The sequence below is a fragment of the Osmerus mordax genome, chromosome 12, assembly GCF_038355195.1.
Source record: "Osmerus mordax isolate fOsmMor3 chromosome 12, fOsmMor3.pri, whole genome shotgun sequence".
NCBI classification, from domain to species: Eukaryota; Metazoa; Chordata; class Actinopteri; order Osmeriformes; family Osmeridae; genus Osmerus; species Osmerus mordax.
In genome coordinates this window covers 7,042,600-7,063,054 of record NC_090061.1, presented here as the reverse complement: position 1 = coordinate 7,063,054, position 20,455 = coordinate 7,042,600, and the positions used below count along the sequence as shown (strand labels likewise).

Here is a 20,455-nt window from a genome sequence, read left to right as displayed (position 1 = left end):
CTGAATTTGCTCACGTGTGGGACGGGCCTTTTCGGTTACCATAGCATTTTAACTTGGAAGTGAGAAGTGTCGGATTGAATCAGTTTGTCTCACGCAACATGCCCGAACATTACGATAAATGTAGCCTGATGTAAGCTTACTGAAATATCTATCACCTAGCCTCAGCCTTTCATCAGCTACAGCGCATTGGTGTTTTTATCAAATGATAAACCAATCAACATTTAGGCTACAAAACATTCACACTTACATTTAAAGTCGCATCTCCTCCCATTTAACCCGGACTTGCAGAATCTTCCTTAGAGTTTGTTCTCAGACAAACATAGGTTTAATTAAAACAAATAATCTTAGAAGCACTTTTGGCAGAGATAACGTAGCCTACATTTTAATAGGCTATACTGTATTCTTTCCCTTCTGTATTAATTTACAGTTTATAGCTACGCTATACAATATAGCTACTGATGTCAAGTGAAACAGATTGAGTATGCGTTAGATTTGGCTGGATAGGAAACCTGGAGAAAAAAATAGTATACTGGACCCGTGTGTGTGTGTGTGTGAGAGAGAGAGAGAGAGAGAGAGAGAGAGAGAGAGAGAGAGAGAGAGAGAGAGAGAGAGAGAGAGAGAGAGAATGCATGCATTGAGTCAAGACATCGACCTCACCTGACTCACAGGTTAGTCACATGCCCTGAAGCACCGATCAGGAGATGTGAGTTCCACTGGTGGACTCACCTCGAGTGACATCACCAACTAGTGGACTTTATCCACTCTCACGCCATTGTTTTAAGGCTCCTACTGCTCTCTTTCTCTCCTTCGTCCCCACTGTGTATCTATCCTCTTCATCTATCTTCCTCCCCTTATTTCCTTTGTAAGCTTATGTTCTCCCTCTATCCAGTAGCTCCTTTCCCAAGAGCGCTCCTTCTGTTTGCCTTTTTTCTTCCTCTCCTTGTCTCTGTCTCTCACTCTCTTCCCACAGATATTCCACACACTGCATACATCAAGATTCATGTTTTGACACCATTCTGTTTTTAAACACACAATCCATGTAAAGTTCAGAAATAAAAAATCTTTTTATCTTAAGCACCGTATTTTAAACGTGACAATAAGCATGAACTAGCTCAGAGAGCTGAGTTCTGAATGACACATAAGGTTGAGTCAATTCCGGGAAATTCCCTGTTTATGACCTCACCTTTACACCACAGACAATCATCTTCATACCTGACCCGTTTTCTTCCTGGTGTCATAATGATGATTGCCAAAGAGGAAGAGCATGTAGAAATTGAAGGGAAATGACACAGAATAGCAAGTAAGATTGACTAAACTGTCTGTCGGCTTGTCTGACTGAATGTCGGTCTGTTTGGTTTGCTGACTGTCTGCCTGACTGGTGGTCTGTTTTTCTGTCTATAAGTCGGACCGTCTATTTGACTGATTGTCTGACTGATTGTCTGATAGACCAAACAAGATAAACAAGTATCTATCCATCTCAGTCTTCAGAGGAAACTGGTAAAACTGGCCCTGGTCCCGAGTTCTAATCACCTGGCTGGACAATCACAGGATGGCCTGTGGCCTTGTTAGACTGCAACCCAACATTGATTACTGCACCTGATTACCCTTCTCCCTCTCACACACTGACCAAAAGACCTGTGGTCAGGAAGATCAACACTGTGGGCTCACAGTATCAAAAAGAATATACTTGTTTGTTTGTGAGGCAGAGAGAGAGAGAGAGACACACAGTAACATCAGGTGTAATATCTGCTGTAATCATGGCCAGGTGTGGAAAAAGGAACATTCTAGATCATGAAGTGTGTTCACACACGTGACCAAGGGAGGGGTTCCAGACAGCAACATTTCTGTGTGGCTCGTGGCTGTCTCGACACCTGCCTCCCTCCCTCTCTCCCTCCCAAGCCTAAGGCACAGCCCAATTCCAAACTAAATCTTGTTACCTAGCACCAGGTTCTTCGCTCATTCCTAAATGCTTATTTTTTTTTTGCTTATTTTTCCTATAGATCTGATATAGATTAACAGGTTGTAGTAGAAGCGATATCTAAAGTGTTTACAATGAATAGAAAAAAACTAAGATAACACAACCAAAAAGTGTTTTCAAAGGCAGGCAGAATACTACATCACAGAACTGTCTGTCATCAAAACACAATAGGTTACAATAGGGACACACATATGAATGTATAATAGGACAGACGAAATGAACAGATGATAAGGTAATATGTGATTTACTGACTGTGATTCATCTAAACACATAAGAAATCTTATTTCTCACACAGTTTACACATAAACGCTACACATCTGAGGTCTCTACAGGGTCCTTGAGAGACCTGGGCAGGTCCTGGCTGATCATGAGTTCAGGGTCTACGCTCATTGGTGCATCAGTGCACTGGTGGCCCCCCCCTGGCTGGGCAGGTGTCAATATATGGCCAACATCTTGGTGGGGGTGGGGGGTCAGACAGTACTCCTCCCTCTCCTGCTGCAGCAGGTGGCTGAGGATGGTCTTGGACAGGAAATGAGGGTCATCCTCACGCTCGTCTACAAGAGGAAGCGTTCGGTCAAGTGTCAGCTTTCCTCTGATAAACCACAGGGTAAACAGAGACATAAGAAAGAGTAACAGCAGGTCAGACAGACGAACAAACAGACAGAAATAGACAGAGACAGACACAGACAGACAGAGAGACAGACAGTCTGTAGAACAGAGAAAGACAGATGGACGGACGGACAAACAGAAACAGATGCAGCACTTACCATTGAGAAGGATGAGTGTGTAGCGGTTCTTGCAGTCCAGTGAATGCTCCAGGATGTCCTGCAGGGTTCTGTAGAACAGCAGGACCTGCTCTCTCCGCTCTCTCTCTCCAAAACCTGAGTTGCTCTCATGGGACATCTGGTAGAGCGTCATGAGAGAGGTGGCATACTCCATGGCACACTGGTGGGACTAACCACATACACATTGTGTGTTTACACATCAGCCCACATGTTTACACACAAAGTGAGAGAGTTACAGATAGAGGATTGAGGACAAGAAGCAGAGACGTAAATTGATGTGCATAAATGCAGAGAAGCACAAATAATATGTTTCCAGTGGAAAAGGTTTTTAAGAATATTTGTAGTTCACACAGACGACCAAGAGATAGCGCCATGTTATAATTTTTTTGCCCGTTGAACTAATCCAGTTCATATTAATCATAAGGTATTAGCGTTAGTTCCAACATATGGCCATAGGATGGTGCCAGTTTGCCAATTTTGCCATGACATTTAGATTTAGTCATTTAGCAGACGCTCTTATCCAGAGCGACTTACAGTAAGTACAGGGACATTCCCCCGAGGCAAGTAGGGTGAAGTGCCTTGCCCAAGGACACAACGTAATTGTCCTGGTGGAGAATCGAACCGGCAACCTTCTGATTACTAGACCAATTCCCTAACCGCTCAGCCACCTGACTCCCATGAGATGAAACAATGAAAGTCTTGTGCAATACAGACTCAGTCAGCACACTGTTACATCAGAATGTTAATCACCTTTCCATTCTCGTCCAATACACTGTAGACACTGTGCTTGTAGACCCGCCCCCTGACCCCTGCTCTGTCCAGCTCTATGTTGGGGAGGTTGTCATAGAATTGAATGTTTGTGTCCTCATCCTCCAGCTTCTGAGCGATGTTGGCGTTGAGGGGCAAGAGTATAAGGAGTCTTCTGGAGCCCCGCTTCTCAAACGGGCCAGCAGAGTGTGTGGTGCGGAACGATGCAATTGAATTCTCCAAATCTGTTAGAACGGGAGGTAAGCAGACGATTCACTCATACAAGAGAGACAGAAAACGGGAAGAGTTTAATGAATGAACGTTTGCCTGATGTCACTTTGCAGTGTGTGTGTGTGTGTGCGTGCGTGTGTCATAGTACAGTACTCACGGGGCAGCACCAGCTTGAGGTAGCCCAGGTAAAATGACCAGGCCAAACCGTAGGCTACATTGTTCTTATTCTCCTCACAGATCGCAGACACCTCCACCTGACATGGTCCCTGCAGGACGAACACACACACAGTAACACATACACAAACACATCCATGTACACACTGTGGCATCAGGAGAGGACGTGTGGTAGAGGGGCGTTATGTTTCTCTCCAGGAGTGGCTACCAGGCCACAATATGGCTGACGGGAGAACTACGTCTCCCAGAATGCACCACGCAGACAGGTGTAAATGCCTCAGCCCTCTGATTGAAGCGGGAGCTCAGGTATGGGAGAGAGAGAGTACAAAAGAGTGGACAGACACACACCAAGCAGGGGGAGCGTACCTGGCACAAACGGAGTTCGATGCCAGATGAACGTTGATCTTGCGTATACCGTTGGTATGATCCAAATGAGGAGCAACCTGTTTGCTACCTGAAATACTTTTTTTTGTTGGTGAATAAACCGGTTTCTTTGTTTGAACGCACTTTGGCCTGCTCTGTCTGGTTGTGACGCATTGCCCTACACCCCGCTTAGTGGTCCAGCCTCTCATGATACCACAACAAACAAACACATGCACACGCAGGTCTCAAAATATATAACTCGACAACTACTGTGTGTTTTTCTGTGTGTTTGTGTCACTATGTATGTGTCTGTATGTATGTGTGTGTATGTGTGTGTCAAGGCCACAGACAAAGACTTTTGAGACAGTGAGAGAGGCCAGCAAGCTAGACACAGACACACACATGTCCACACACAACAGAAACCAAAACACAAAGTCTGAAATTACCTAGCCAAATGGCATCATCCCAGTGCAGTACAAATCAGGCCATTAGCCATGCATTTGAAAAGTAAGCTAATGGCCAGTTGCCCTAGTTCTTGTGTCCTGTCACAGTAATGACCATATGACATAGGTTGTTGTGATATCACACTTCACTGGGACCCTCTTACTGAACCATCTGGAGTTTTGAGGAACACAGTTTTTTGGTTTCAGAGAGATCGGAAATTGCCTGTGACTATTTCAAGATAATCAACATGTGCTCTGCTCTGAGCCTTTGAGAGAAGACAAGGTTTTTCCAAAGAGGTTTTGGGGTGAGTGAGTGGATGGGGTTTTACAAAAACCTCAAGCTAACGAGGAGTGACCTACAATGAGAATTTTACAGACTTGACTGAAACCGGCGTGACCAATCATTACCACCCTTCCTATAAATGTTCCCATGCGTGTGTTTACGTCTTGCATCCGTGGTCCTATCCTCTCAGCATAATACAATGTACGCACATCTACAGACATCCAAATCTTTTGCAAGAACCTCCCCACTCTCTCACCAGTATTTCCAGGTTTTTGAGGGGGATGTAGAGGACAGAGAGCAGCACCACCAGCTTCCAGCGACCCCCCTCTGTCTGATGATCCCCCTCCAGGGCCAGCAGTAGCCCTGCCAGGCCCAGGCTCAGCAGAGTACGCCCCCCCACACAGGAGAGCAGCATCTGGCCTGTCAGCAACCTACCGCGGTACCTGGGGGGTGGAGGGGTTGGGGTAGGTGGGAGGGAGGGGGACCACAGGCGAAGAGAGAGGCCAGGGAGGAGGGAGAAAGATCGGTTGGGTAAAGCATAACAGAGGAAGTAAAACTCTCTTTCTCTCAGTGTGTGTGTGTCTCTCTCTCACACACACACACTACCACCCTCACCGAGTAGATGAGCGGAACAGCCACTCTTCCATCAGGAGACAAACCCCGTGCAGCAAGGGCCCCGTAGTCAGCATGAGCATCGACGTGGCAAGCAGCCCGATGAAGTCCTCAGGCGCCATCATCAACAGGAGTGCCACCACCATGGCAGCCAGGAAGCAGGCACACGTTCTGGGCAGAGTACCTCGAGGCAGAGGGACCAGCGATTCCTCCCCTACCAGCTGCCGCATTTCACACACCATCATAACCTGATGCTACCAGAGATAACAGTTTAGTATTCAGTGACGATAGAGGTGGAAATATGAAACAGATAAAGGATGTGGGAAGCAATTGTTGAAGAAACTAGACGTCTTCCAGAAGGATTAGCAAAATAGAGTCTGAGTCAGAATATCTTTTAAAAACTCAAGATGGCTTGGTGGTTTATTCAGCGAGGCAGATGCAGCATACATGGAAGGTTCAAAGGGCACTCACATTTCCTTGGACATCTCATTATATAGACAAATATGAGGATCAGACCCCCGCCCTGTCTGATACAGTGACGCAACCTTCTAGAACCTTCTAGAAGGTTCTTTAACCCGTTCCTATCCACCCCAAAACTGCGTGCGCATCCCCTGGCTCTTAAAGTTGTTACTCCTCGCTTTGTATCTTCAACTCCCAACAACCCCACTTCAACTTTCCTATTGCTAAGAACCTATTACTTCGGATGCATGACTTCGGCCTGATGTGGAAAAAACATGTTGTAATTATGAAGATGGGTCATGATTATGGATTTAATGAAACTTGTAATCACTTTTCTAGAACATGCTATATTATTGGAAACCAGATGCAAAGCTGTTGACTGATTATTGTTATCCCTAAACAATGGTAGGAGACATGAAGCCCAACATATAAGGTTTAAATAATTAAAGGATGAGTGGGGGAGAGGAGCATGTGTATGCTTTCATAAAGGACCAGGACGCACAGCTATGACTTATGAGACATATTTGTGGCCTTACGCCCAGGAGCCTAGTGCAGCTGGCTGTTCAAGGTCAGAGTGGGCCTAAATTGGGAGAATTTTAAGGTACTTTCCTATGTAGGAAAGTACCTTGTTTGAATCCCCTGAGACAAGGGCCGCTTGGTAAGATTACGTAATGTCTATGTAACCAACAAATATCGTACCAAATTAACATACAATGGAGAGAAGACTATATACAGTAAGTTAAATTGTCCGGAGAAAACTTCAGTCTGATCCCGGGATCACGCTCACATTCTATTGGGAATCTTTGTTACCTGAGAACCAATAAAACACTTTGCATCAACCCTGCTGAGTTCCAGTGCTGTTTTTAAATTTTGATAATTGACTGAAGACATACAGAACTTTTGTTTCATCAGGCCCCAAGTTCAGCTATTATTTCACCATACCAGCTGTAAGACATTCGGACCCCTCCTAAGACAGGAGCATCCTGTTGATTGAGTCTAGCAATTCATTGTTATCTAATAACAGCCCACTCTTCTCAAAACACACACTCTTTTCCCATCCTAAGTTTGCCAAACTATTTCCCGATCAGATATTCTCTCTGTTCTGGTTTGATCCTGTTCAGAGTATAATTCTACTGCGTAGGCCGCAGTCCACCATCTTAGGCCCCAAAACTCTTCTCCGGTTGCCACCTTCCCAATAATCAATTTACCACCACACAATCATGTTAGATAGAGGCCAACCTAATGTTGCGGCACTCTTTTTGAAGGAACAGTACAACACCCAGAAGGAGAAAGACAATTCAATCCCTAAAAAAAGTGCAAGAAGTGTTTGCATGTTTGTGTGTTTTATTTATAAGTTGACGCTCTTACCTTCTATAGTTACAAGGGTATTTCACTTCCCATTTACACACATCTGCTATCACCGGTGTTCTTTACAATGATTAGACTTGATTCACAGATAAAACAAATCTAAGCTACACTCTTTCTGTGAAATGCAAGAGGTGTAGGTGTGCCTAAGATGCTCATTCATGTGTGTTTGTTCCCTGAGGCTGGAATTCAGCAGGTTGGTGCAGGGTCTACATTTGTGGGAAATCCTTTGTGGCCTCATTGCTTGATACACAATCATACCATTCAAACTTGGAGCGCTGATTTGACTCTGTTTCAACTTCCATTTGCAAACCAAAAGTTTAGGTGCCATTGAATGGACATATGTGAAGCCCTCTGTGACCATTTCTTGTAAAAAGGGCTATGCAAATATATTTGATTTTATCAACTATGTTGGACCTGATGTTAGTTTCCTCCAGGATGACAATGACTCGTATTGAGAGACTTGTTGCTCTTGTTGGTTAGTTTCAAATTATTTTACTCGCTGTGAAATATTTTACTGTTATACTGTCTGCTAAATGCATAAATGTAAATGTAACTAATAGCACAATATTGCTGAAACATGAGATCATATCCACAAACGTTCATGGGTTCCTGATCACTTACATGACTTTTGAAAAATTTGAATCTACAGTTAAACAAGATTTATAGAATATGTGATGCTGTCAGACACTGAGGAAAAGTATAATTCTTGAATCTGATATTCATCATTGTACCATTGTAATACCATGTGCTTGCTAGTACGCTTCAGTAAGTAAGTAAGTAAGTAAGACTTTATTTATATAGCACATTTCATACAAGAATTGTAGCTCAAAGTGCTTTACATAAAATCAATAAAAACAATAATACAAGTGATAAACAATTCAAACAAAAATAAAAATCTGAATAAAATCTCTGTTCAAGAGAGAAAACAACTTTAAAAGTAGGAAAACTTTTTGAGAATTTTTTTTGTTGATAAAATTACTTAAATGCTTCGGTAAAAAGGTAGGTTTTAAGCTGTCTTTTAAAAATGTCTAGAGTAGAATGTATCACTCACATTATGATCTTCCTTGACCCAAATTTTCAAACAAATTATGGTTTCTGCCAATGTATTGGATACATGGAGATACTTCTTACCTTGCCACAGAAAGATCCCACTTCTGCGCTTTGAGACTCAGTGAGAAATTAGAGGAGATACAGGACACAAAGTGTGCTTACATGTAAACTTCAACTAAACAAATGTTTTTCTTTCAGTTTCGCTTTTAGTAACTCAGCTGAATATCGAGTCGAGACAAGTGAGAGCGGAAATGGAGAGTTGTATAAACAGTTTTTGTATGAGGAGCAAATGACACATACAATAGCATTTCAAATCATTTTACCAACTCACAAGGCTACTGTGTACAGCAGATTGTATCATTTATGGAGAAGATCTAATAGCCTGACGTTGTCATACTCATAATTATAGTCAGAATATGAGTCTGAAACCGCTCCGTTGGGCTGTGAGTATGGGGCATGTTTCAACCGAACCCGGAAAAAATGCCTCTCTGCTAAATTGGATAGACCTACAACCAATCAGAGCAACGTAATATGTTGTTTGTTGAAAACGAATTCAACCCAAGCGCTCTTTGGTGACGTGGTTGATTACATTACTGTTGATCATCTGTCCATCATCTTATAAAGCCTGCACTGACAATTTGATTGGACCGAACAGCTCCTGTTTGTACATACTTTTTCCCAAAACTAGCATTCCCAGACCCAACTTCCCGACCAAATTTTCTTTTGTGGGCGGGGCTAAGTTGGGCTGGCAGCCAGGCTAAAGATCTAACTGAAATCCAAATGTTTGATTCATGTACCAGTAATGTCTGGAGGTGTGCCGGCCTTCAGGGCTATTACGCGTCAACGTATGTGTATTGTGTTATAAGAAACGGTTGAGAATGACATTTCTTAATTTACAGAATGACAGTAAACTGAGACAATGATCTGTCCTTCATACAATTGTATTGACCTTTTACGTATATAGGTATGTTTGTGAATTTGTAGATGACAGGGTCTGTTTGTATGCCCTGCGTGTATATGTTGTGGAGAAAAAATAAAACTAGAACTTACACTCACATCATTCCGGAATTAGAGGACAGAACAGTCTGTTCTGTGCAGTGCAGACAGGACTGTGCATGTGTACATGTCTGTATGCTTGTGTGGGGCGGAGGAAATAAGCAGAAGTTTACAAAAGGTTCATGCATATTTATTTCAAGAGTAAAAAAGTGATTTGTCCCGTGGGGCATGCTTACAGTGTGTGAGTGACTGGGGAGTCCGTCAGAGAAAGAGAGAGAGATAGAACCGTGGCACAAACTCTATGGCACAAGGTCCCCATGGGCTCACCGCTCCAAGTAAAGCACAATGAGACCAATTAGGATCAGTGAAAAAAAGAAAAGAAAAAAGACCAAATGTGAGAGCAATCAGCAGAGCGCTTAAGAATAATGTCCATAATAATAAGATAGAATAAGAAGAATATTATCATCATAATCATCATCATCATCAAAGAACAAGAATATTGTCAAGAAATATGATTAGAGTACACTTTTCCTTTAAAATGTGGAGACACACATCAGTATGTATTGGTGTGTCCGCTTGGCCTTTACAACTTGAGTTTACCATGCAATCATGCTCTGGCTGCCTTAATGCCGGTGTCTCATATAGTGTGGTCATTCATCAGTTAAATATTAAAAACAACTCCTTTACACCCACAAAGAAGAGAGGAGAGGACGAGTCTCGGGGACAGACGCCTCAGATAAGCGTACTGTCTTTGTACAGCATTGAGAGAAAAAAATAATTTATGAGTACAGTTATGACAAAAGAAAGTAACATAAAAAAAATTCAATCACAAAATAAATACCAAAATGAAAATAAAAAATTATGTACAAAGAAATTAGCATCCCTAAGTTAAGTAGAAGTGAGAAAAATATTAGAACTTACCATAGTGAAACACAGCACAATTATAATTTTTCACATTATCAGAGAACTTAACCGCATGCACTGATGCATCTATAAATGCTTTTACAAATAACCCTCTTTGACTTCTGGCCGTTGCAGCAAATCTTTTAATGCAAACATTCCACTTCCTTGGTCAAACAAAACACCAGGTATAGCTGGTTAAAAGAAGTTTAATTAAATAAATTAATTAATAAAAAACAAATGATAATCCAGTCGGGACAGAATATGCGAAAAGTCTAGAAATATAATACATGGAATGGATTTCAAATCAACTGTTCTATTCCACGTGTTTCCTGTACATGTGCCTTCAGTGTGTAATTGTCCATTTTTGTGTTTTATTTCTGCTTTTGTTACTAGGTCAGGCTCGATGGGTACACATTGTCTCTGAACAGATATGAGGTATGTGGCTACGTCCTTGTCTATCTTATAGGGCATCATCTGTCTGTTGTACTGCACTGTGAGTCTACTGCATTCCACTTTTTTTCTCATAAATTTTCTGTCCAGTTTGGTAATAAATAAGTGAATTTCCTGGTATTCTCATTTATTACTAGTAGCAAAACATGCTTGGATTGCAAGATCTTCTCGTACGTTTGCAGATGAAAACTCAATTAAAATTTCACCCACATAGATAAGAACTCATACAATTTTGCACACACACACATACAATCGCACACACATAAACGCACAAACTCCCACACACTGTATGACAACGACCATCCAGTCAATATTTCTAGCTATGTCCTTAGAAAATCAAGTAAGTGACACCAACCAGCCTTATAAACAGCTTCCAGTTTAGATGCAAAGAGGAAACATAAATTCACAGGCAGAGAGTCCCCTCCCCCCACTCCCCCCTCGCCACCCCCCCACCACCACCCCTCAGTGCCCCTTCCCTAGCCCTGATTCCAACCCCGGTTATACCAATCTATGCCACCTGAAACTGCCAATCCACCACACAGAATATGAACAGTATAGCTCTTGTCTTACATTTGTACTTTTTCTGTAGATCTTCCTTGTGTGGTCAGGTGGTGATGGGACTTTTTGTAGAAGCTGGTTAGTCCAAAAGAGGCCTCATTCAGCCTTTCATGGCATAGTTCTGCCACACCCGCATGCACACGCACGCTCACAGACAAGCACACACACACACACACACACACAGATCTGGCGAGCAACACTAGGGGTAGGGAGAGAGGAGGTTTATGTGTGTGCGTTTGTGTATAATTGTCTATGCACACGTTCGTACATATCATTTCTGCATATGAGTATTTCCAAATGTGTTTGCACTAGTATGCCTACTGTGTTTGTTCTGCTAGTGTATACACTGCACGTGTGTGTATGTCTGTCTGGGCATGTATCCATCTGCGTGAATGTGTGTGTATCACTGTATATTGCTGTTGTTATCGGTGCCATTGGGCTCTCCCATGTTCATGCGGCCCATGGACAGACCCACGCTGTTGACCACGTCTCTCCTGGGGGGCATGCGCTCGTTGATGCGGTCCAGCCCCTTGGCCTCCTCAAAACTACTGATCCTGTGTTGAGGGGAGAAGCCTCGGATTGCTGGGGAGAGAACACACGCCGTTAGTGGACTGCACACACACACTACTTATTTCCAGACTGCGACACAGACTACAAGTACAAGTCATGTATGTTACCAATGGACCTGGGTCAAATGTATGGATCAATCACTGAGACAGTTGATAGTATTTGCTTCAATGTTATGAATGGAATAAACCAAGCCCAGCCCAAGTATATTTTCAAATGGTACTTGACCCAGGTCTGGTAAACAGATATCAAATAGACTACACATACAGTACAAACAACATAGCTAATACACACCATTACCAGTTCTCTAGCCTACAGAACTATACTATACAAACATGAGAGACTAGACAGTGGGTAGACCAAACACAATAGAACAATATACAAGACACAGAATGACTGTAGTCAAACACGTCAAACCACGGACCCACTGTAATCAGATAAGAAATTGTATAATTATTCTACAAAAAATCCTGTTCACGACATGATCTTCTCAATCTTAGTATGGATCCAGTGCAGGGGGCTGCATTGGCAAACCGCTTTGTCTGGTTGGAGAATTATGTGTGTATGTTAGATGCAAACTGCCACTTGGTAGAAATTTTATGACTGCTAGAATATGGAGTGACGTTTTGTGTATGTGTTTTTGCAGACTCATAACAGTCAACTTGGAGACTGCACCGGCAATGCTTTTTCTTGGTCATCATGAAATCATGAAATGTCACGATTTAGACTCAAGATCCAAAGCAGGGGCTGATAGTGGGTCATGTAACTGGGAGTAAAGCTCATCAACCCGATGTGGCCTATGCTGACTCAAAGCTATGTGTGCAGGAGGGTATATTTGTGCATGTGTGTGTCCACACTCGTTGGAAATGTGTGCGCACAGGCACACGTTTGGAACGTGTGTGTATATGTGTGTGTTATTTCCTGAGTGGGGACAAGGTTAGGAAGTGTATGTTTGTAGTCGGCCGGGCATAAGCAGAGTCAGGCGTTACCATGAACAGTGCTGTTAGAGGAGCTCAATGCATTGTGGGTAAGTTTATGGCATCATGGCTAGTGGATGGGTGGCAGATAAGGACTCTGACAGACACACGACTTATCTCTCTCTTTTCTCTCTGACAGACACACAAACACACACACACACACTATCTCTCTCTCTCTCTCTCTCTCTCTCTCTCTCTCTCTCTCTCTCTCTCTCTCTCTCTCTCTCTCTCTCTCTCTCTCTCTCACTCACTCACTCACTCTCTCACTCATTCTCTCTTCAACCCCACCTCTCTCTCCATCTTACTTTTATTCACACACACGCACACACACAGTGGAATGAGTGGATACAGTGAGCAATTACCTTCAGCGTCCTCAACTGTCTCGATGGCTTCAATGGCCTCAATGGTAGCTGAGGGATGCAGAGAGACGGATCGAGGTGGCCGAAAGAAAGGAGAAATGGGAAAAGAAAGAGAGCAAAGAGAGAGATAGGGGCCATGGAGAGAGAGAGAGAGAGCAAGAGACAGAAAGAAAGAGGGGGTTGTTTTACTCATGCAAACGCTCACAGCGGCACACAGAGGCCGATCGAGAGGGCGCTTGGTTGCTAGCGTGTCCTGCAGCTAGCGTTAGCTCCCGTCGGCACACACCCCCTCTCTCTCGCGCGCGCTCTCGCACGGAACCTCTCTCTCACTCACTCACGCACGCACTCACAACCAGCCGCCGTTAGTAGTCCTGTTGGTGAGGTGACGTGAGGTGAGGAAGTGACAGAGCACGAGTGAGTGAGTCAGTGACGGGGCACGACCGATAGAGAATCTGACAGAAATAAAGAAAAAAGTAAAGGAGAAAAGGAAGGGGGGGGGGGGGGGAGGAGCCATACGCTCATTGTGTGTGCGCACACGCGTGTGTGTGTTCTGAACTCACCACTCTGGAGAGTCTGTTTCCCTCCGGATAGTACTCCGCTGGGCAGCATGCCTGTGGGAGTCAAGCCCTTCAGGGTCAACACGTTCTCACTTTCCTCCCTGATAGAGAGAGAGGGGGAGGGGGGAGAGTGAGGTGGTGAGAGACAGAGAGAAATAGAGAGAGAGCGAAACTAGAGCACATCTGATAATGTGCACTCACAAACAAACACACACACACACACACGCTGTCTCACTCACCGTAAGACAGAGAACATTTTTGCCATCTTCCCAATCGCTCGGATCTTGTTCTTGATGACCTCTTTCCTGGCAGCTGCTGCATTGGCTGTAAGATAACGAATCAGACATGAGGACATTGCAGAGGAAGGTCCAAATCATGAGGAAAGGGTAGGTCCCTCTTACCGTCATAGATCTCGTCCCCATCGTTCATGAGCTCGTCATCAGAGCAGATACTGAGAACGTTCACCAGCATCTCGGTCACTGTGGAATGGTGCACACTCTAAGAGTCAGACGTGTGTGCAAGGGTGTGCGTGAACATTACAGAACAACTGAAAAAAAAGATAGTGTGTCTGCATGTGTGTGTGTGTCTGAGCTGTGGTCCACCTTTCTCTCCCACGAAGGGCAGGGACCAGGTGAAGACGTCCATGAAGTTGGGCAGCCAGTAGGGGTGGGGTGAACAGTTGAACTGACGGATGTTCATCACGTTGTTTTCATACTTCAACACCGCCGCTGAGAGAGAGAGAGAGAGAGAGAGAGAGAGAGAGAGAGAGAGAGAGAGAGAGAGTTTGTGTCTCTGTGCAAGAAGTATACTGCCTGTGTGTGTGTGTGTGTGTGTGTGTGCATGTCAAACCTTTGTTATTGTACACGTCCAGGTAGTTGGGTGCAGAGAATATAGTGATAAGAGAGGGGAAGCCTGTGGTCTGACTTTTCCTGTACATCCGGTACCTTTAGAGGGGAGGAGATGGAAGGAGGGGTGAGGATGAGGGGTAGGTTAAGAAGAGGAAAAAGTGGAGGTGGATGGAAGTGGAGAATGAAGGGGGAAAGAAATGAAAATGGAAAGCAGGATAAATATGAAGAACTGAGAGTCTAAGACTGACAGGATGTAACGGAAACTTCATAAACGCTGCTGAAGAGAGGGAGTTCAACAAACAGCCTTGGCTAGGTTTGGCTTTTAGGAGAAACTTTAAAAGTTACACAATCAGGCTATTGACAGTTTTTCCATGAGTGGTTGACATTTGGGGAGGTGACGGGTTACAGGCGCTGCTAGTGATAGTGTATTTATAGTAAGGAACATCAACATCGTAGTATCAGCTAACAAACTTGCTTGGTGTGTTTGAGTAACGCGATCCGTTAAATCACTGAGTCTCTGTGGTGTAAATATCAAGGGACACAGGAGGCAAGAGATAAAGACAGCAGCTTTAACACAAGGCAAGTCACCGACGATGTGCAGTATCGATGTTGTTCAGGGGAAGGTGTTGTTTTTTTTTTTTGCTGCGTTTTGTAGATCTGATGTTCCCCTGACAACGTGCTACTCACCCAGCATCCTGCGCTTCATGCGCCCTGATAACTGACAGCAGGTTGTTGGTCTGTAGGAACTCGCACACCGCAGGGTAACTGGAGACCAGAGAGGGAGGTGAAGAAAGAAAGAGAGGGAGGTAAAAAATGAGAGAGGGAGGTAAATAGAGAGGGGGAGGGCAATAAAGAAGGATAGAGGAGGGAGTGAGAGATGGAAAAAAGAGAGGGAGGTGAACAAAGAAAGACAGAGGTAGAAGAAAGAGAGTTCGAGAACATTAAAGGGTGGGAGAAATGGAGAGAGGGATAAAGAGACATAACTGTTAAGTCTTAACCAAACCTTGACTGTGTCCCAAATAAGCTTCCCCATGGAAAGCTAATAGATACAAATGAGCATTGAGTGTTGGTAGTAACAGACTTAGATTTCATTCACTCTTTTACCACCAGGTGGCTAAAAAGAGTATAAACTGAACAATATAGGTAAACAATGTTAAGGGGAAAGCCAAAGCAAACAGCAGTGAATATAGTGCAGTTAAATACCATACTAGTCTATCACTGTCTCCTAATAACCGGTTCATGTCATCCTAAGCTCTTTCTTTCTAAATTCTCCTTTCTTAATATCTCTTTTTCTCCAGCATTCCATCCCTCTAACTCTCTTCTCTCACTGTATCTTAATATCACTCCAAATCTGGCAGTAGTAGCCAGTTGTCATGGAAACAGTACAGTGCAGTCTCCCTAGGGATTCTGGGATATCGTTTTATGCTGAACTGTGTGTGTGTTTGTGTGTGTGTGTGCGTGCGTTTGTGTGAGAAGAGAGAGAGCTGTAGCTGTAGCTGAACTGGCCAATATTTTCTGTCTGTTATACGAACTCAATTATTCCTGGATATTGCATTTTGGAGAGAGCTGGCTTTCACATCTCTCTGTTCTCCCACTACCAACACCAACAGGCCCACCAAGTCCTGATGTATCTCACCAGGGTTGGTATGTGTGTGTGTTTGTGTGTGAACTGTATGTATACATAATATACTATACGCGCAATGTGTGTATGTATAATATACTGTGTAAATGTGTGTGTGTGTGTGTGTACTATACCTGTAGAAGTAGGAGCAGCCCCTGACTGTGTTGTGTCCAAAGTATTCTTGTGTTTTCTCATTGCCAAAGTCCTCCAGAGGGTCCGCCCACAGGAGGTCACACATGGGCCCGAATGCCGGAGGCTCTTTGAACCGGTCCAACTGGGCCACACAGAAGAGGACAGAATCAGAACCGCACATACACACTCAGAGAGAGTCGTCTCCATGGCAACTACAACCACACAGAGGGGAAGCGGTGTCACATCGTGGGGGAATCACCATGGAAACCGGCATTCATCGGAAAGATGTCTCTGTGGGAATGTGTGTGTTTGGGTGGGAATAGTGAGCAGTGCGTATACCTTCTTTATGTCGTCAAGTGTGTGTATCTCTGGCGAGAGACCTCCGTGGACACACAGGAACTGCTGGTTCATCAGGGCTGCCAGGGGCAAGCAATCAAACGCATCCATACAGGAGTCATACACCTGCTCCGAGTACTTTATCTTACCTGGGGGCAGACCGAGACAGAGAGTGAGAGGGCTAATATAGCAAGAGAACAGGAGAAAGAAGGGAGTAAGGGAAAGGGGGGAAAAGACAAAGAGAGACAAAGAAAGATCAAAAGAAAGATACAGAAAAATAATTTGAAATAGGGGGAATGGCAAGAGCAAAAGAGAGGATAGATTGAGAATGACATAGCAAGGGGGGGAAAGAAAGATTAAGAAAACTGAGTGAGAGAGAGGAAAGATGGGTCAGGGTGAAGAGAGAAAGAGATGTGATAGGAAAATAAGAGCAAGTTGAACTGAAACACGATACACTGCAAGGTCTGAACCATTATACATTTGAGCTTTGTGTGTGCCCATGGAAGTGTGTACTGTTTGGGATGTGTTTGTGTGAGAGTGTTTTAGTTAGTGTGTGTGTCAGTCTCTCCATCTGCTGAGTGTGGACAGAGTGCTCATTAATACCAGCTCACCAGCCATCAGCTCAGTCCTCACACATGTAAACACACACATGCACACACTCATGCATGCACACACACACACACACACACTTGAATGCATACAAACATACTCATGAAGACAAACACATGATACAAGATACAATCTCATGAAAAGGCATGCACATACACACATACACACAGAGCAGATGGTAATTGAGGGCGCCCACTATTCGCCATAAGCATCAGGGGAAATTAGCCTGTTCGTCCCATGGCCAATCACATTCCGTAGTCTATGTCCCTGGGCCAATCAGTGGAGGCCAAATTTATTTCCTGCTAATCACCTGCTCTATGACAGGCCACTGTCATCCTGAACCAAAGGAGAAAGGAGAGGATGAAGGGAAGAGAGAGGGAGGAATAGGCGAGAGAGGGAGGAGAGGAGAAAATGAGAGTGAGGAGTGAGAGAAGAAAGGGTAGAGTACGAAAGAGAGGGAAGAAGTACCAAAGAGGAGAGAAAGGACAGATGACAAAGGAATAGCATGAGGGGGGATGAGAGAGAGAGCAGGATGAACAGAGGAATGACAGAGAAGTGGAAACAAAAGTCTAGTTCGATGAAAAGGGTGGAGAAAGGAAGGTGAGAAATTGTTTTACGAGAAATGGGATAGAAAGTGATAAAGGGATTGAAAGGAACTGAGTGAAAACAGTGAGGAAGACAAGGGGTGGAAATGTAAGTAAATGGATAGATACTCACATTCTTGTTTGAAAGTGAAATATTCTGTCAGGTGTCTACATTCATGGTTTCCCCGTAGAAGAAATAACGTCTTTGGGTAAAGGATTTTCAATGACCACAGATACAACACACACTGAAAGAGAAATAAAAAGAGAGAATGTCAGAGGAGAGGTAGCGAGAGAGAGGGAGACACAGGAAAGGATGTCACAGGCAGGCAAACATTGCCTCCCAGCTGTGAAAGCAGATAAGTCGTTTGTTGTGTCATCGTGCCATTGTAAGGGACACCGTTTAAAACATTCTGATGCTTATCATAGAAAAACAGAGGTTTATTCCATCCTGTTCCATCAATGAGCAAACAGGTCTTGTTGTGTGGCACAAGAAAAATAACAAGATGAATCAATATAATATCATATGAACTGCGCTGGTTAGAGATGGTAACAGATAGCAGTCATCGTTTTCAGTAAATGTGCTTACTGAATTCAGAACGCTGGAAAAACTAACGTCTACCAACAGAATCACAGGAGAAACAAAGTAGCACTAAAATCTACTTGAGAAGTGGATTCAGAGTATCTACTCCACTCTACCACCTCTATACAGTATACTATACATGTAGAGTGCTCTAGCACCTGGATTGTGTGCTTAGTATTAGAATAGTAGTGTGCTCTAGTCTAGGTAGTATACCCTATAGAGTGCACTAGAGGGGGTTTCGTGTGCCTACTCACCTCAATACTGAAGTATCCCCGGTCCACATAGTCCCCCAGGAATAGGTAGCGGGTGGTAGCAGGGGACCCGCCCACCTCAAACAGCTTCATCAGATCAAAGAACTGTCCGTGGATGTCGCCGCAAACTGCAATGCAACGCCTTGCAATGTTAGTACAACGCTGTGCCAATGTTAGTGCAGCTTGAACTCACTGATCAGGGATGTCCCAACTAGATGCAGCCCAGTGTCCGACCAACGTTTGACTGGCCTGACACCGACGTAAGACAGACGTTAGACGAACAAAATGCCAACGTGGGATCAGCATCGTAGAATTCTTACACATATCAAAGCATTTTTCACCAACATTTCACCAAAGTTGAACAAGCGTCACCACAAAGATGGATCCAGAGCTCAGATGTGTGTGCCTCTCATCCGGCCTGCTTGTCTGTCCGTCTGGGGCCTGTACTTGTGAAAGCCCAGCTGCTGTGTTCTCGCTCTCTCGCTAAGTGGGATTTGAGCCCACGTGGAAATGTTATCACCTCATTCACATTTGCATGCTGATTTAAACATCACACACATACACTTGTGTGTCTTTTTTAGTCTTTATCCTCATTCTCCGTATTAATTCCTGTCCCCTTTTTCTATCCATTTCTCCCATCCCCCCCACTGCTCTATTCTCTCAGCCTCCGATCTCAGTTTATGGAGCATCACACTGGTGAATATTGACATAGCCGCCCATGTTGTGAGAAACATTGATGGTGGCTGATGTCATCAATGGAGCCAGAGAGATCATCCTGGCTTGTATTGCCACAGCAGGACGACAGAGTGAGGAGGGGTCAGTAAACCAACGGATCAATCAGCTGTTCATTGATACATACTGTATGAGCCTTTATGCACTCCAGTCTTGCACTTTCACTCTCCTTTCCCAGCCTCCTGTCCTCCCCCATCCCCCATGCTCTATCTTCTTCCTGCCTTCTTCCTGCCTCTCATTTATCCTGAGATAAATGAGAGAATCAGTGTGTCCCCCTCTGCACCTCCCAGCACCCCCTCAGGGATGATGGTCAAACTCGATATTGAACATTCCCCCCCCCCACATCGCATGATCTGTCCTACCTCCCCCTCTTCTACCTGCAACCCCCCCCCTCCTCCTCTTCACCTGTGACGGGCGCCTCAATGTCCAGCATGGTCCTCTCCTGGCGCAGGATGGCGGCGCCCTCGTTGATGATGCGCATAGCCACCGCCTCCTCCAGACGGCCCTCCTTGGTCAGGTGGGCCTTGAGCAGGTCCACCCGGGGCTTCCCCTCGCCATCGAACACCTCCTTCATGCTGAGCCGGTGGCTCAGGGGGAACGGCACAGCTGGGGGGGGGGGGGGGGGGGAATGGCAGGAAAGAATGAAGGAAGGAGGGTCGGAAGGATTGGGGGGAGGAAGGGAGAGAAAGAGAAAGGCAGAGGGAGGGCGAGGAGGGGAAAAAGGAGGGAAAAAAAAGGAATGAAGCGAGAGATAGGGGGTGGGCGGTAAGGGTGGAAGAAAAGAGGAGGGGTAGGAAGGCGAGCCGGGAAAAAGGAGACAGGAAAGGAGGGAGAGACAGAGAGATCGAGAGAGATGGGTGGGTGGGGAGTGTGGCAGGAGAGAGGTTGAAGAGGGAGAGAGA

At 44.6% G+C, this 20,455-nt stretch overlaps 2 protein-coding genes across 8 annotated transcripts in view; both read right to left on the bottom strand.

Moving 5' to 3' along the window:
• Nucleotides 1–1,082: 1,082 nt before the first annotated feature.
• sting1 (stimulator of interferon response cGAMP interactor 1) lies at nucleotides 1,083–9,359 on the bottom strand. Of its 3 annotated transcripts, none has more exons than XM_067247941.1 (7): nucleotides 8,575–9,359; nucleotides 5,620–5,870; nucleotides 5,261–5,447; nucleotides 3,899–4,007; nucleotides 3,514–3,755; nucleotides 2,746–2,932; nucleotides 1,083–2,532 (listed from the first exon to the last, which is right to left on the bottom strand). In XM_067247941.1, the coding sequence occupies exons 2-7, from the start codon at nucleotides 5,859–5,861 to the stop codon at nucleotides 2,288–2,290; spliced, it is 1,212 nt and encodes a 403-aa protein (XP_067104042.1). In that variant the 5' UTR covers nucleotides 5,862–5,870; nucleotides 8,575–9,359; the 3' UTR covers nucleotides 1,083–2,287. The 3 variants fall into 3 exon arrangements, with proteins under 3 accessions (XP_067104042.1, XP_067104043.1, XP_067104044.1); XM_067247943.1 differs by having other exon boundaries at nucleotides 2,437–2,570; XM_067247942.1 differs by lacking the exon at nucleotides 8,575–9,359 and having other exon boundaries at nucleotides 5,620–6,103.
• A 1,956-nt stretch (nucleotides 9,360–11,315) lies between these two features.
• Nucleotides 11,316–20,455, bottom strand: part of ppp3cb (protein phosphatase 3, catalytic subunit, beta isozyme) — a 15,377-nt gene continuing 6,237 nt past the window's right edge. For 2 of the 5 annotated variants that reach the window (XM_067247935.1, XM_067247936.1), the window contains exons 2-14: nucleotides 19,959–20,159; nucleotides 18,825–18,949; nucleotides 18,124–18,235; nucleotides 16,801–16,946; nucleotides 16,464–16,603; nucleotides 15,396–15,473; nucleotides 14,710–14,804; nucleotides 14,463–14,588; nucleotides 14,262–14,339; nucleotides 14,100–14,184; nucleotides 13,864–13,961; nucleotides 13,307–13,354; nucleotides 11,316–11,982 (exon numbers count right to left, since the gene is read on the bottom strand). In XM_067247935.1, coding sequence (XP_067104036.1) covers nucleotides 11,804–11,982; nucleotides 13,307–13,354; nucleotides 13,864–13,961; nucleotides 14,100–14,184; nucleotides 14,262–14,339; nucleotides 14,463–14,588; nucleotides 14,710–14,804; nucleotides 15,396–15,473; nucleotides 16,464–16,603; nucleotides 16,801–16,946; nucleotides 18,124–18,235; nucleotides 18,825–18,949; nucleotides 19,959–20,159 — 1,511 coding nt within the window. In that variant the 3' untranslated portion in view covers nucleotides 11,316–11,803. Of the gene's footprint in view, nucleotides 11,983–13,306; nucleotides 13,355–13,863; nucleotides 13,962–14,099; nucleotides 14,185–14,261; nucleotides 14,340–14,462; nucleotides 14,589–14,709; nucleotides 14,805–15,395; nucleotides 15,474–16,463; nucleotides 16,604–16,800; nucleotides 16,947–18,123; nucleotides 18,236–18,824; nucleotides 19,305–19,958; nucleotides 20,160–20,455 lie in introns of those variants that run through there. The other 3 variants (XM_067247937.1, XM_067247938.1, XM_067247939.1) reach the window with 2 other exon arrangements.